The sequence below is a fragment of the Larimichthys crocea genome, unplaced genomic scaffold (genome assembly GCF_000972845.2).
Source record: "Larimichthys crocea isolate SSNF unplaced genomic scaffold, L_crocea_2.0 scaffold322, whole genome shotgun sequence".
In the NCBI taxonomy this organism is placed as follows: domain Eukaryota; kingdom Metazoa; phylum Chordata; class Actinopteri; family Sciaenidae; genus Larimichthys; species Larimichthys crocea.
Genome location: NW_020854246.1, coordinates 296,425 through 311,694, shown reverse-complemented (window position 1 = coordinate 311,694; position 15,270 = coordinate 296,425). Strand labels below are relative to the sequence as shown.

At 40.6% G+C, this 15,270-nt stretch overlaps 1 protein-coding gene and 1 long non-coding RNA gene across 3 annotated transcripts; both read right to left on the bottom strand.

Moving 5' to 3' along the window:
• Nucleotides 1-1,269: 1,269 nt before the first annotated feature.
• Nucleotides 1,270-9,464, bottom strand: LOC104933196 (NLR family CARD domain-containing protein 3-like). Its single transcript, XM_027276210.1, has 9 exons — nt 9,433-9,464; nt 9,194-9,334; nt 8,939-9,017; nt 8,545-8,773; nt 6,190-7,993; nt 3,239-3,412; nt 2,941-3,114; nt 2,359-2,405; nt 1,270-2,193 (listed from the first exon to the last, which is right to left on the bottom strand). The coding sequence occupies exons 1-9, from the start codon at nt 9,453-9,455 to the stop codon at nt 1,664-1,666; spliced, it is 3,201 nt and encodes a 1,066-aa protein (XP_027132011.1). The 5' UTR covers nt 9,456-9,464; the 3' UTR covers nt 1,270-1,663.
• Nucleotides 9,465-9,490: 26 nt separating this feature from the next.
• On the bottom strand, nt 9,491-11,090 carry LOC113744011 (uncharacterized). Of its 2 annotated transcripts, none has more exons than XR_003461913.1 (3): nt 10,966-11,090; nt 9,695-9,797; nt 9,491-9,582 (listed from the first exon to the last, which is right to left on the bottom strand). It is a non-coding gene; the product is annotated as an uncharacterized LOC113744011 (long non-coding RNA). The 2 variants fall into 2 exon arrangements; XR_003461912.1 differs by having other exon boundaries at nt 10,979-11,090.
• Between the last annotated feature and the right edge of the window lie 4,180 nt (nt 11,091-15,270).

The window sequence follows — 15,270 nt, the reverse complement described above, 5'->3', positions numbered from 1 at the left end:
AGGACGGGCAGGATAATACCAGCAGGCGAGGAGGACGGGCAGGATAATACCAGCAGTCAGGGAGTCATTGATGTATTTGTTCATGGCTACTTTCTCTGGGGGGGCTGACAGGGAGAACAGACGCTCCCTAGGAGGAGAAGCACCTGGTTGTAGATCAATGGCACAGTCGTAGGTCGATGAGATGTGTCTTTGGCCTTGCTGAACACCTCCTGGAAATCTTGGTATTCAGTGGGAACCAGAGACAGGTCAGGGGCAGAACTGGAGATAGGCAACAGGAGGTCCAAAGGATAAACACTGGAGAGTCTTGCATTGCATCTGATAAGAACAATCTGGCAGCAAGTCTGGGGTTTAAATAGTGGCTGAGTAGATGGGAATCAGGTGTGTGTGCAGGTGAATAGGTCGCAGTAAAGAATGAGCAGTCAGTCACAGCATAAGAGACAATAATGTACGTCAACATGAATGTTACCATCATGATGCTGCACTCGCTCTGTGTGGAGCGTTCACTGACTGCTCGTAGAATTAAAAACATGAACATGTAATATAAATATTGATGGATTAGGAGTGTGTTGATGCATCAAAGGTCAAAAATCCAAGATGAGAATCGTGAACTTGAGGGTCAGGGTTCTGATCTGGACTGGGACAATATTTGGACTAACATTCCCATTTCATCAAGGAATCCAGCACATAAACTTATTCATTACAAGTTTGTGCACAAATTTTATGTCACACCATACAGATGCTTTACAATGAAACTGACAGATGATCCCAGCTGTACAAAATGTGAGCAGAGCATTGTTGGCACATACCTTCATATGAGTCCACACACTGCCATATGAACAATAATCTAGAATTATAAACAAAGATTGGCAAGCTTATTAATTACAGAGATCTCAGGTCTTTGTCGATAACGAAACAATACATTTGATCTGTTCAAAAGAAATACACAAAACATCAGGATGCATAACCTTAGTTATAACTGAAGAGACAAATAAAATGATCTGAAACTGAAATATATCAACTCACTCACTCATGTGGCAGCATGGCAGACAAAGGCCCTAACGAGACACACCCTGGTCCTTATATCACCTCCCCTGTGGTGCTAAACTCCTCCCATCTTCTCGGTTGTAGGTAATCTCCACCCACAAAGTAAACGAAAGCTTAAGATTGTTAACAATGTATAAGCATACATATTATTTTCTTTTTCCTTAAAAGTCTTTAGTGATAAGGCAATGACACTATGTTTGTAATATAATGTGTAGAAGAAGAAGATATATATTTTATTTTTTACATGCATTTTAAATTGTTCAATTAAAAGTTTGTCACAGAAAAACCCCAAGATGATGCAAAGTGGAAAACATTGATCTGCATCATCAGTACACTAACTTCAACTCTGTGTGTTTTTTATTTTTAAACCTTCATTGAACTCAATGACGGCCACTACAGCCATGAGCAGCTACTAGACGCTGCTCCAAGAAAACTTTCTTAAAGTGAAAATCAAAGTCAACACAGTCTGTAACAAGTTCAGCCCTGAAGAGATCATCTCACCATTTCTAAGACCAAACATTTCTGACATTAAAGGTACAATCAGTGAGCCAAATGTTCACCAAAGTGAAGCCTCGTCCACCACCAACATTTAAACACAGGACTGGAAGTTGTCTCCGTCCTACACAGAACACAGAGACACTGAGGAACCAGGCCAGAACCCAAACCCAATCCCAGGATAAAGAGGTTCAGTGAATGTGGTGCTGAAGGTGTGGAGGTGGATCAGTGTGTCAGAGCAGACTCTGTAGAAGGACAGAGAGCCAGCAGGACAGTCCACATACACTGCTACTCTGTCAGAGACCGAGGACGAGAGCTCAGTTCTTCTGTCATTGTGCCAGACAAAGTAACCATACTCAGAGCAGCTCAGTCTCCAGGACTGATGGTTCCTTCCAAACACACACTCTTCATTGTCTCCTTTCCTTCTGATTCCTCTGTAAGTCACTGCTATATAAACTTCTCCTCTCCACTCCACCTCCCAGTAACAGCGACCGGTCAGACCATCTCCACACAGCAGCTGACAGTAGCAGTCAAATCTGTGTGGATGATCAGGATACGACTGATCCTCCTCCACACATGTCACCTTCCTGTTGTTGTCTTCCAGTTTGAGGTATGTGCTCACTGTGTTTGTGTCCAGTGTGAGCTGACAGAAATCTGATGGAGAGAAAAAGACACAACACAGCAGCAGTTTATCATCAGACACATCTGAAGGGTTTATGCTTTGTGTGTTTGCTGCTGTTGTTCATTTCTATAAAGTTTAACGATGACACATTCTGTCAGGCATGTTTTCATCATTAGTCAAAGTGAATCCACACTTACACTTCTTCAGACCAGGTTTTAACCTCTGCTCTCCACCATGGTCCACCCTGGAGGAAGAAGCACAGTCACAATGATTTTCTATACCAGAGACCAGAGTCTGGACATGAACTCAGGACTCTGGTGTCACAGTCCTGCACTTTGTACGCCTACCATCCACCTCCTTGTGACTCCAGTTACATAAATGTAGTGTTTCATTCACTCAAATGTAGTAACATACAAACATCATTTCTAGGAGACAGAGTTGATCTCCAAAGTTATTACAGTATTACACAATCCAAAACATAAAGTGTGTACAGAAACACTTCATCTCTGTGGAGTATATGGACTACAAACAGCTCCATGTTAGATGTTGGTCTCTGGATATATAAAGATGGATGTAAACAAAGTGTTTGTCACAGTGAGAGTCGCTCAGCCTCCTGTCCACTCACATACAAACATGTTAACAAGTTCTGATCCATAATCAGCAGTGACCTCATGATGATCTGCAGGTGTGAACATATTCACATGTTCTCTCTGCTGCAGGTTGCATCACACTTTTTAGATGAATTGTGCACCTGCAGAGTTCTTGTTGTCTGTCCATACCTGAGAGTGTCCAGTCTCCAGCGTGGATCCTCCACTCCAGCAGACAGCAGCTTCACTCCTGAGTCTCCTGGATGATTGTAGCTCAGGTCCAGCTCTCTCAGATGGGAGGGGTTGGAGCTCAGAGCTGAGGCCAGAGAAGAGCAGCCTTCCTCTGTGATCAGACAGCCTGACAGCCTGGAGGCAGGACAACATAAACTCAGTGATTCAAAAAATCACGTTGGCAGGAAAATCCTGCAGATGTTAAAGGTCTTCACTATAAGAGTTGAAAAGATCAACTGTTTAACAGATGAATCCTGACCTGAGAGCTTCCAATCCACAGTGTGGACTCTCCAGTCCAGCACAGAGCTTCTTCACTCCTGAATCCTGCAGGTCATTGTTGCTGAGGTCCAGATCTTTCAGACTAGAGGTCTGGGAGCTGAGAACTGAGGACAGAGCTTCACAGCTTCTCTCTGAGAGGTTACAGCCACTCAACCTGAAGAAAATACAGTGATATGCTTTAAAAAAAATTCACATTTAACAACATTGATATTAATATTTAATGAGACTGAATATGGGGTGCCGTTGGTAAAGCGTCTCGCTCTGAAAATAACAGCAACATTTTGTCACATTTAGCTAAAAACAATGTTTAAAAAACTGGTTTGAATTTTTGAGAGTCACTTTTTTGCACATTTAGAACAATATTTGTGAACTTAGAGATATTTTAAATATTTAAATCCAAATGTTAAATGTAAAATCTAAATGCTAAATCTAAATCTAAATGTTAAATATAAATCTAAATGTTAAATATAAATCTAAATCTAAATGTTAAATCTAAATCTAAATGTTAAATCTAAATCTAAATCTAAATGTTAAATATAAATCTAAATGTTAAATATAAATCTAAATGTTAAATATAAATATAAATGTTAAATATAAATATAAATCTAAATGTTGAAGCTAAATGTTTCGGGTGAAACTAAATATTTAGCTAAAATGCAAATTCAAATGCCGGTAACCGGAAGTGCCAAAATAAAAGCTCGAGGAGGTCAGAGCGTGTTTATAGTGGCAAATAACGAATAAAACCCATCTTATCCGGGGAAATGGACTCTTGGACATGGATTATCGTGATAATAACTACCTAGATGAACAAACACGTTTGGAGAAACTTTATTTGAAGAGTACTTTGAGTTTTTAGTGTCACTTTTATGAAGGGTGCGGGACTTATGACCTGTAGCCACTATAGCCAGCCACAAGGGGGCTCACTTTGACTTGACTCATTTATTGACATGTTTGCAGAGGTATGTCCGACAGTACAGTTTACCGGGGTGAAGGCGGGCGGGTGTAGACGATCCTACACCGCGAAAATGACAGATCAGTCAAAGTGTTAGTTAGTTATTATCACGATAATCCATGTCCAAGAGTCCATTTCCCCGGATAAGATGGGTTTTATTCGTTATTTGCCACTATAAACACGCTCTGACCTCCTCGAGCTTTTATTTTGGCACTTCCGGTTACCGGCATTTGAATTTGCATTTTAGCAAAATATTTAGTTTCACCCGAAACATTTAACTTCAACATTTACATTTAGATTTAGATTTAACATTTAGATTTAGATTTAACATTTAGATTTGGATTTAGCATTTAGATTTTACATTTAACATTTGGATTTAAATATTTAAAATATCTCTAAGTTCACAAATATTGTTCTAAATGCGCAAAAAAGTGACTCTCAAAAATTCAAACCAGTTTTTTAAACATTGTTTTTAGCTAAATGTGACAAAATGTTGCTGTTATTTTTCAGAGCGAGACGCTTTACAAACGGCACCCCATAACTGAAAGCCATGCCATTAATTGTGCAATCTTGTATTTTCCATGTCTCATGATTAGATACTTTGGTTGTCTGTGTGTTTCAGTCAGTCAGTCAGTCTCCATAAGGTTCTACATGAATGAAACGACTGTTCTTAAACTATATATTTTCCTGTATATTGTGGAAAGGCAGGTAAATTTACGGGATTTTGGCTTTGATGAAACTTAAAATAACTTGAGAGTAATAGTTATACAAAATCAGTGTGACACTTTACAATTAGTTTAGTACTAACCTGAGATTTTCCAATCCACAGTGTGGACACAGTCCAGCACAGAGCTTCTTCACTCCTGAATCCTGCAGGTCATTGTTGCTGAGGTCCAGATCTTTCAGACAGAGCTTCACAGCTTCTCTCTGAGAGGTTACAGCCAGGTATCCTAAAAAGAAACAACATTTTTTCAATTATGCAGTCTTGTATTTTTTCTCATTAATTATTAGATACTTAACATTTGTCTGTGTGTTTCACTCAGTCTCCAAAGGTTGTACATAATGGAAAGTACTGTTCTTAAAGTATCATCTGATTTTTACCTTTTTTCTTGGCTATTGTTTATTCTCAAAGTAACAAATGAACAAAAAAAAAAAGCTTAAAAAAAGCAGGTGAATTTAAAAGATTTTGGCTTTGAACAAATTTGAAATTACTTAAGGGTAATAATTATACAAAATCAGTGTGACACTATCTCTGTTATTTATGTTTTTGTCCTGTTGCTGCATAACAAATTCCCCATCTGGCATAATAAAGATTTCTTGATCCTTGTTAGTTTAGTACTGACCTGAGACTTTCCAGTGTACAGTGTGGACTCTCCAGTCCAGCACAGAGCTTCTTCACTCCTGAATCCTGCAGGTCATTGTTGCTGAGGTCCAGATCTTTCAGACTAGAGGACTGGGAGCTGAGAACTGAGGACAGAGCTTCACAGCTTCTCTCTGAGAGGTTACAGCCAGGTATCCTGAAATAAAATGTCCACATTAAATAACATTAATATTAATGTTATTTAATTGAAAGCAGCATTTTCAATTATGCAATCTTCTATTTTTTCTCATTAATGACTAGATACTTTATATTTGTGTGTTTCAGTCAGTCGCAGATTAACTCTGCAAAATCTGTTTTGAAATTTAACATATAGTTTAGCACTAACCCGAGAGCTTCCAGTGTACAGTGTGGACTCTCCAGTCCAGCACAGAGCTTCTTCACTCCTGAATCCTGCAGGTCATTGTTGCTGAGGTCCAGATCTTTCAGACTAGAGGACTGGGAGCTGAGAACTGAGGACAGAGCTTCACAGCTTCTCTCTGAGAGGTTACAGTCACTCAACCTGCATTAAAAATGCAATACAACAGTGAAAAACTTTGTCTTTCTTCTCCATGAAATATAAAGTTCACAATTTAAAATATCTAATGATCCATCCACCTACAGAGCTTTGTTGGAGGCTTTGATCACTGGCAGCAGCCTCAGAAGAGCCTCCTCTGAAGCAGAGAATTTCTTCAGGTCAAACACGTCCAGATCTTCTTCTGATGTCAGTAAGATGAAGACCAGAGCTGACCACTGAGCAGGAGAGAGTTCCTCTGTGGAGAGACTTCCTGAACTCAGGGACTGTTGGATCTGCTCCACTAGAGAACGATCATTCAGTTCATTCAGACAGTGGAACAGGTTGATGCTTCTCTCTGCAGAGGGAGTCTCTTCAATCTTCTTCTTGATGTACTCGACTGTTTCCTGATTGGTTCTTGAGTCACTTCCTGTCTGTGTCAGCAGACCTCGTAGGAGAGTCTGATTGGTCTGCAGTGAAAGTCCCAGGAGGAAGCGGAGGAACAAGTCCAGGTGTCCATTTGGACTCTGTAAGGCCTTGTCCACAGCACTCTGGTAGAAGTGTGTTAATTTAGTTTTGGTTCTGAGGACAATAGACCACCGGGAGGCTGATTGTTCTTCTTCCAGCAGATTGACTCCAGAGTTGATGAAGGTCAGATGGACATGAAGAGCAGCCAGAAACTCCTGAACACTCAGATGGACGAAGCAGAACACCTGGTCCTGGTACAGTCCTCTCTCCTCTTTAAAGATCTGTGTGAACACTCCTGAGTACACTGAGGCTGCTCTGATATCGATGCCACACTCTGTCAGGTCTGATTCATAGAAGATCAGGTTTCCTTTCTGCAGCTGCTCAAAAGCCAGTTTTCCCAGAGACTCAATCATCTTCCTGCTCTCTGGACTCCAGTGTGGATCTGACCCAGCTCCTCCATCATACTTGATGTTCTTCACTTTGGACTGAACCACCAGGAAGTGGATGTACATCTCAGTCAGGGTCTTGGGCATCTCTCCTCCCTCTCTGGTCGTCAACAGATCCTCCAGAACTGTAGCAGAGATCCAGCAGAAGACTGGGATGTGGCACATGATGTGGAGGCTTCGTGATGTCTTGATGTGGGAGATGATTCTTCTGGCCTGCTCCTCATCTCTGAATCTCTTCTTGAAGTACTCGTCCTTCTGTGGGTCAGTGAACCCTCTGACCTCTGTCACCATGTCAACACAGTCAGGAGGGATCTGATTGGCTGCTGCAGGTCTTGTGGTTATCCAGAGGCGAGCAGAGGGAAGCAGTTTCCCCCTGATGAGGTTTGTCAGCAGCACATCCACTGAGGTCGACTCTGTAACATCAGTCAGGATCTCAGTGTTGTGGAAGTCCAGAGGAGGTCGACACTCATCCAGACCGTCAAAGATGAACACAACCTGGAAGTCTTGAAACCTGCAGATTCCCGCTTCTTTGGTTTCAGTGAAGAAGTGATGAACAAGTTCCACCAAGCTGAACTGTTTCTCTTTCAGCACATTCAGCTCTCTGAAAGTGAATGGAAACATGAACTGTATGTCCTGGTTGGCTTTGTCTTCAGCCCAGTCCAGAGTGAACTTCTGTGTTAAGACTGTTTTCCCAATGCCAGCCACTCCCTTTGTCATCACTGTTCTGATTGGTTCATCTCTTCCAGGTGAGGCTTTAAAGATGTCTTCTTGTCTGATTGTTGTTTCTGGTCTGTCTGGTTTCCTGGATGCTGTTTCAATCTGTCTGACCTCATGTTCATCATTGACCTCTGCAGTCCCTCCCTCTGTGATGTAGAGCTCTGTGTAGATCTGGTTCAGTAGGGTTGGGTTTCCTGTTTTAGCAATCCCCTCAAACACACACTGGAACTTCTTCTGCAGGTCAGATTGAAGTTCACGTCGGCACACTGCAGCACCAGTTCCTGAATGAACAAAGAAGAAACGTGATAAATACATTGTAATAGTAAATTCAATCACCCACTACAGATGTACAACCCCGCCCCCCTTCTTAAGACAAGATACCAGGTCCTTTTGTCTTTGTGATGTAATAGTAAATTCAATCAACAGACATAAGGGTGTGGAAACACTTCCTGAAGGGGCCGTCTCCTGAGCTGTGCGAGCAGTGGCCCTCAGGTATATATATCGAGGTGTCCCCATGCTCTTGGTCTTTTCTCCACATGTTGAACTGACCTTTTCTTTGCAAAGAAAATAAAAAGCTTGTCGGCCGGCAGAAGTCTCTATTTCATTCTTCACCAGCAGCAGAACATTTCCACAACAATAAGTGGAAGCTACAATAAATGTGATGAATGTAAACTTGATTATTTATTTTCCTCCTCCATTAAATCTCTTCATCACATCAGTTGTGAACAGTTTCTGACAGTTTTCAGTCCAGAAGAATTCATAGATCTGATAGAAATGTGTGCGTCATATTAACAGCAGAGTTTTAAATGTAAATCTGTTCAAATCCTCTTACTGCTCTGCAGACAGTCAGCCAGCTCCTTCTGCTTCATTCTCCTCAGGAAGTCCAGTGTGATCTTCAGAAATGACTCTCTGCTGCTCCTCCTCTGCTCTTCATCCTCACCGTCCAACACCTCCTCATCCTCCCTCTGACTCTCTAAGCATTCTGGGTCATCTGGACTCAGATTCTTCCTGATCTTCTTCAGCTCGTTCTTCACAAAACTAACAATGTTCTCCTCGAGCAGCTGGAACAGAATAAAATGTCAACTTTGACTGGTAGAAGTCAACATCAGATCATCAGTGACAGACAGAAAACCTGCTGGTCTACAGAGTCCAGCATGGAGACTGGATCAGAATGGTTTGTGTCTGTTGTAATAAACAGTAGTAGCTGTGTTTGTACAGTTACACACCGTAAATATGGAGTCCAGGTCTGTGTGACGCTGCTGGACAGACTGACCACTGAGAACCTTGAAGCTCTGCTGATGAACTCTGTGAAGCAAACAGACACAAAGAACTCAGATAGAAACAAAATGAACTCGGCAACTTCTGCATGAATTCTTGGATTTAATGTTTTTAAAGAAGAAATTCAGTCTACAGATTATTAAAGTGTCTGAGGCGTAATACACATTGACAATAAGAACCACATTCATCCACTGATTTCTGACCTTTGATCAGCTGACAGGTGTTCATGTTGAAAAGTAAGAAGATCATCCATGGACCGGTCACTCTTTATGGACACACCGCTGGGTTCAGGTCTAGATTCAGATCCAGGCTTTATCTTTGGAAGCTTAATGCCAGCGACCAAGCTGCAGGATTTAATGAGCTGGATCAGAACTGGTTCTTCAAAATATTCCCGTCTTTGAAATGTTCAGTTGTATTTTTAAATAACATTAAGTTGACTTACTGTGTTTTAGAAGAAGCTTTCATTTTGAAAATAAGTGGAAGCTCCTTGGACCGGTCACTCTTCATGGACACACAGCTGGATCCAGGTCCAGGTCCAGGTCCAGGTCCAGGTCCAGGTCCAGCAGAGTCTGGTCTCAGAGTGTGTTGTGGGCTTCAACAGGACACACACAGAGCTTTGAGTGTGAATAATGATGGTGGAGTGATGTGAGTGCTGAGCTGTGACATGGAGAAGAGTCGTGGACAGTTCGAGATCCTCATCTCACCTCTGAGCTTTGGTCTGGCTGTCATGTTCCCCACACAGAGAGCTTTTAGAGGGAGGGACTCCCTCCTCTCTGTCCTCACTCTGATTCATAGCAGAGCTCACACCTTCACACAAACACAACAACAAGCTCATTCATTACAACAAGCTTCACATCACAGGACACATTACTTCTCAATAACACCACACAAATATTCAGAGGGTGTGATGTGTTAAGTCAGTTTCAATCTCCAAACATTGAGGTTGTACATCTACCACGTTTTTCTATTATCCCCAAAAAATCTGTAACAATATTAATATTTTTAGAATTTGAATACTAGTTTTATCCAGAAATGTGTCTTGTTACTAAAGTTTTGATCTAGTATTTCAAAGTTAGTTACCCAAATCAAATGTAACACAGAATGTAATCACATTTTCCATTACTATCTCCCAAAAATGCACAAATATGTTTTTATAATAATCCTAAACTGGGTTATAATGTCCAAACCCTGAACTGACATCCTGAAGAACAAAAAGCATTCTGGGGATTTATGGGCACCAAGTGAAAATGAAGCTCTGTGTCTTTAAATCTTCATATTTATCTTTAAATATTTAAATTAAGAGAAGAGCTGAACACAGGATAGTTCACATGTTCTGTTTCTTTACAGGTTTGTCCAGTTGCTAACACACTGAAATGATTTAAACTGCAGCCAAACCTCATCTCAAGTCTCCAAAACTTTAAACTCATTTTCTGCTTTACTCACATTTTGTAATTCGAGCTCATTGGACACTACATGTGCCACCTGCCCAAACAGGTGTTATGTAAGTGTTAACACTTCAATCAGGAAGTAAGCAATAAAAGAACAGGTGAGCATCTTTGGAAGACATGGCTGAGAGAGGAAGAGGAAGAGGGAGGGTGAGAGTGAGAGGGGGAGGAAGAGTGAGAGTCGGGGTAGAGCAGTGTTGTCAAATTATTTTTCAAACATCAACCTGAGCCAAGTTGATCCGAGCTGTCGGACCAGTCCAGACACATTTTTCACTGATCATGTGAGCTCAGATTACAATCAAACTGCTGCTGACTCACAAAGAGAGACACTATGACATGTACGTCTTTCTGAAATCATTGTTCTTTAACTCAGAGAGAAAGTCAACAACATATCAATCATAGATATTCTGAATCAACCAATCAGCATGAAGAAACATTTGTCCTGTCCAGGTAAACAGTGATACAGCACACTGTGATCAAAGTGATCCTGATGATCAAACACTGACACATTTCTCTGGTAGGATTCTCACCTGCTGAACTCACCTCAGGTCACTTACAGACACTTTCCACCTTCAGGTGTGGAGGAAACACTGGGAGAGAAGAAGCTGCTCATTTCTTCCTCGTCAGTCCTGGTGTCTGTGTGCATCTGATCTGAGGACGCAAGTCCAAGTATAAAAAAAGACACGAGAGTGACGTCAAAACCAGTCGAACCTGTGGCAGAAACCAGGTGAGTGTCCGAGAAATCACATGATCACATGATGTAGTTCTACCACCTGTCCACTAGATGGTGCTAACTAACCATGTACTGAACTGAAGATCAGCACTGAAAGATGGAGTGAAGCAGCAGTGTGGATCACATGACTACATTTAAACACGTTGGTTTGTTATGAGGCAGAATGCACCGAGCGGGAACCTTCACTCTGTTCATCAGTCCTGATTCTTGACAAAGAGGGACCAGAACCTTCAGAACCTCCAGAACCTTCACTCTGTTCATCAGTCCTGATTCTTGACGAAGAGGGACCAGAACCTCCAGAACCTTCAGAACCTCCAGAACCTTCACTCTGTTCATCAGTCCTGATTCTTGACAAAGAGGGACCAGAACCTTCAGAACCTCCAGAACATTCAGAACCTCCAATCTGTTCATGGGTCCTGGGTCTTATACACAGATGTTGTATGACAAACACAGCATGAATAAAACACTTCAATCAGCTTAATTGCATATATTTTTATTTAATTAGAAGCAAACAATGTGAATTTCTTCAACACTGTATTCAAACGAAAGTGTCTCAGTGTCATATGACCTTGACCATCGATTACAGCTGGAGTAGACGTCTCCAGAGAAGGTTAAACGAAATTTACCTGGAAAGGTTAGAGTGTGTTTAAAGTGAACTCTGAAATTTCATCTGAAAGACGAATATCCAGAACGACGAATCGTCGTTCTGGATATTCGTCTTTCAGATGAAATGTCAGATATATATATATATATATATGGTTATATAAAATGCTTATTATACTTTTTATATTTGTGACTCTGCTCTGTAACTAAATGACTTCAAACGTGACGCAGAAATGTTTCAGCTGAGTTTTTATTTGAACATTCATCATATATTAATACAAACTGTTTTTATCAGACATTCATCCAAGCACATGATCGCATGTTTAGAACAGCCAATCAGAGGCCTTTAACTTCATTTTAAAGTTAGCATGTTGTCACATGAAGAATAATGTAATCATGTAACTTTTTAAAAACAATAACACAAACCACATCAAGAACAGAACACACACACTTCAAATTCAACAAAACGCTTCATCATGTCTCTGCTCTTATTCTGATGATCACAAACAAAAACATGAACAGACCGAACTCGACAATCTGAATATCTGAGCCCACCTGAACGTCTGAGTCCATGACGACCAGGTCCACGCTCGGATCCAGTGGTCCTAAACATTTCACAAATGTTGCTTCACTGTTGAACTGTCGAGAACCACTGGACCAAAGAGGATGAGCAGAGTCCGCCGAGCTGTGCCGCTCTCATGTGATCCTCCTCATTTTATACCCTGAACCTCCTCAGCAGGAGGAATGAAGCTCCGACCGGTCCGCCGGGTGGTGACACACCTGAGCTGTGCTCACGTAGACTCGACTCACCTGCTCCACCTGTTCGTTCACCTGTCCAACCCCCTGACTGAGTATCATTCAAGGAGTTTCAGCAGGTTCACAATGATCACATGATTACTGATCACTGACCCTTATGCTGCTCAGTGATGACATCATCACACAGGTCAAAGGTCACAACAATGAAAACATCAAGATCATAATCCAGAATCATCCTGAACCTCAACACTGAACCCCCAAACTGCCGATCTGTGTGGCTGCCCATCACTCCACATATGCATGTATATGAGTGTGTGTGTGCGTGTGTGTGTGTGTGTGTGTGTGAGTGTGTGTGTGTGTGTGAGTGTGTGTGTGTGTGTGTGTGTGTGTGTGGTTGTATTTCAGGTTAAAATGCATGTTAAAAAAATAATTTCCCCTCGAGGGATCAATAATGAAATCTCTTCTTCTTCTTGTAATAAACACTAAAGTGTCAGTTTGATTTTGTAATTTTTAACTTCTTATTTTTACATTTATGTTAACGTTTAGATTTATGCTTACACGTATATTTATATTTGTATTAATATTTATGTTCATGTTTATATTTATATTTAATATTGGGATTTCAGCTGCTTCACTCTTTGTGAACTTTTTGTCGTCATATTTCCTCTTTGATCGTCCGATGAATCATTTTCATCTGTTTTCTGTTGAACCACTTCATTTTCTTTCGGCCTGATCCCGGTCTGTGGACCACGGGTTGGACACCACTGATAATTTATATTATAATAAAACTTTTTATTGTAAACTTTTTTATATATTTGTGTTTCTCTGTTTTTCTTCGTATGATTTAGTTCTTCACATTAAGCCTGAATGGATACAGCAGGCTGTCACCTGACCAGGTGTGTGTCAGGTGAACAGGAAGTGAAACAGGTTCAGCTGCATTTCTCTGTCTATTGACACCTTCTGATAATCAGCCTCAAAGTAAGTCCAGATAAGCTTAGCCTCAGTCCTCCAGCAGGAAGTAAAGTTCAGTTAGTTCAAATTAAATTCAGTTTGAGTTCAGTTTAAGTTATTTAAATTTAAGTTCAGTTTAAGTTCTGTCAAGTGAGTTGAGATCCCTGATCCGCTAACATGACAAAGGAATTAATGTAAACACCCTGGGAAATGGATAATAGAGAGTTTGTGAAACTGTGAAACTCCCCAGCAGAAGGCCTGTGTCACGCGGTGAGGTCAAGTTGGGTTTTTGTCCTGTCTTGTCATTTCCTGTTTTATTTTGAAAGATAACTCTCCTCTTGTTTCAGGTCACTTGCCCTTCCTCATGTGTCACCGGTCTGATTGTCTTCCCCGCCCTGATTGTCTCCACCTGTTCCCCATCACCCTGTGTATCTTGTCTGCGTCTCCCTTTGTCTTGTGCCAGAGTGTTTCGTTCTCTCGTTCACCCCAGCCCGTCATTCCCACAGACCTTGAGCTTCCTTCCCTTGCCACGTAACTTGTGTTGATGTTTTGCCTCCACGTGAGTGACTTTTTGTTGTAAATTTCATAGAATTAGGTGATTGATTTCTGTTCAGTTAGATAGCGGTTAGCCTTTTGCCCTCCCCTGTGGAGTGATTTTTTTTTGTTACCTTTTCCCTCTTTGCTTTTATGTTTTTCCCTCTTCGGAGTGGTTTTTGTAGAGTTTATTCTAGAATAGTTTATTTAGAGTAATTTTCATAGTCCTTTTGCGTTGCTTTGTGGATTATTACTAAAATAAAGTCCCATCCTATTGGTGAAAATCTCTGCATCTGAGTCCTCCTTGAGTCCAGGCCTGACAGCCTGAGAGTTGGGAACGACTTTCTATTACTGCCAGTGGCACAAACCTTTGGACATTTAAGGACTCTCCACCTGAGTATGTAATGCATAAAGATAAAAATGGGTGTCGTATATTCAGTGGCAATGCTGTTGAAGATGTTTGAAGAGAAACTCTGCAGACACTGTCTTAGTTGTATAACAAATTTATTACAATAAGTTCAGCATCGTAGCAAGTAAAGCATTACTTGGAGAGCCCCTGGCCGAATGATGAGACTCTCCAGAACTATGCAGGGCACGCTTATATACAATGGAGGTAATTCTTTCCTACATGCAGTCAAATAGGCAACAGTGATTCAATAAAAAGATAATTAAAAAAACAAAAAACAAAATAGGCAACAGTAAACTCTTATTTAAGAGAGGCGGAGGTAAATATTTCAAGACATGTGATAGCAAAGGATGGTTAGATTGATCTAACCTATACCAGGATGGTGACCTTCCGGCATCTCTAACCAATTGACCCCAAAGTCCAGAAGGCCTTAGAATACCAGCTACCACACAAATAAGTGTCTTTATTATATATATATATATATATATATATATATATATATATATATATATATATATATATATATATTATATATATATATCTATATATATATTTATCTATATTATATATATAAATAAAAAAATAGTACTATTGTTAGTATGTAACTATGCATCTATGTGCAGACACCTCATGGCTAAAAGGTGATTAATGATGATTCTGTGTTTAAACAAATATTAAAGTGAACTGTTGAAATGAATGTAACCATAAGAAAAGTGTGATTATAACTGAAGAGTCTGACTACTGGAAATTGTGAAATCATTACAAGAGTTGGTAGCCAAGGTGAAATAATAATAACTAAATCATGCTGAGGGGTTGAGCAGAGGAACTTGAGCAACCAAACTGGAGACAGGG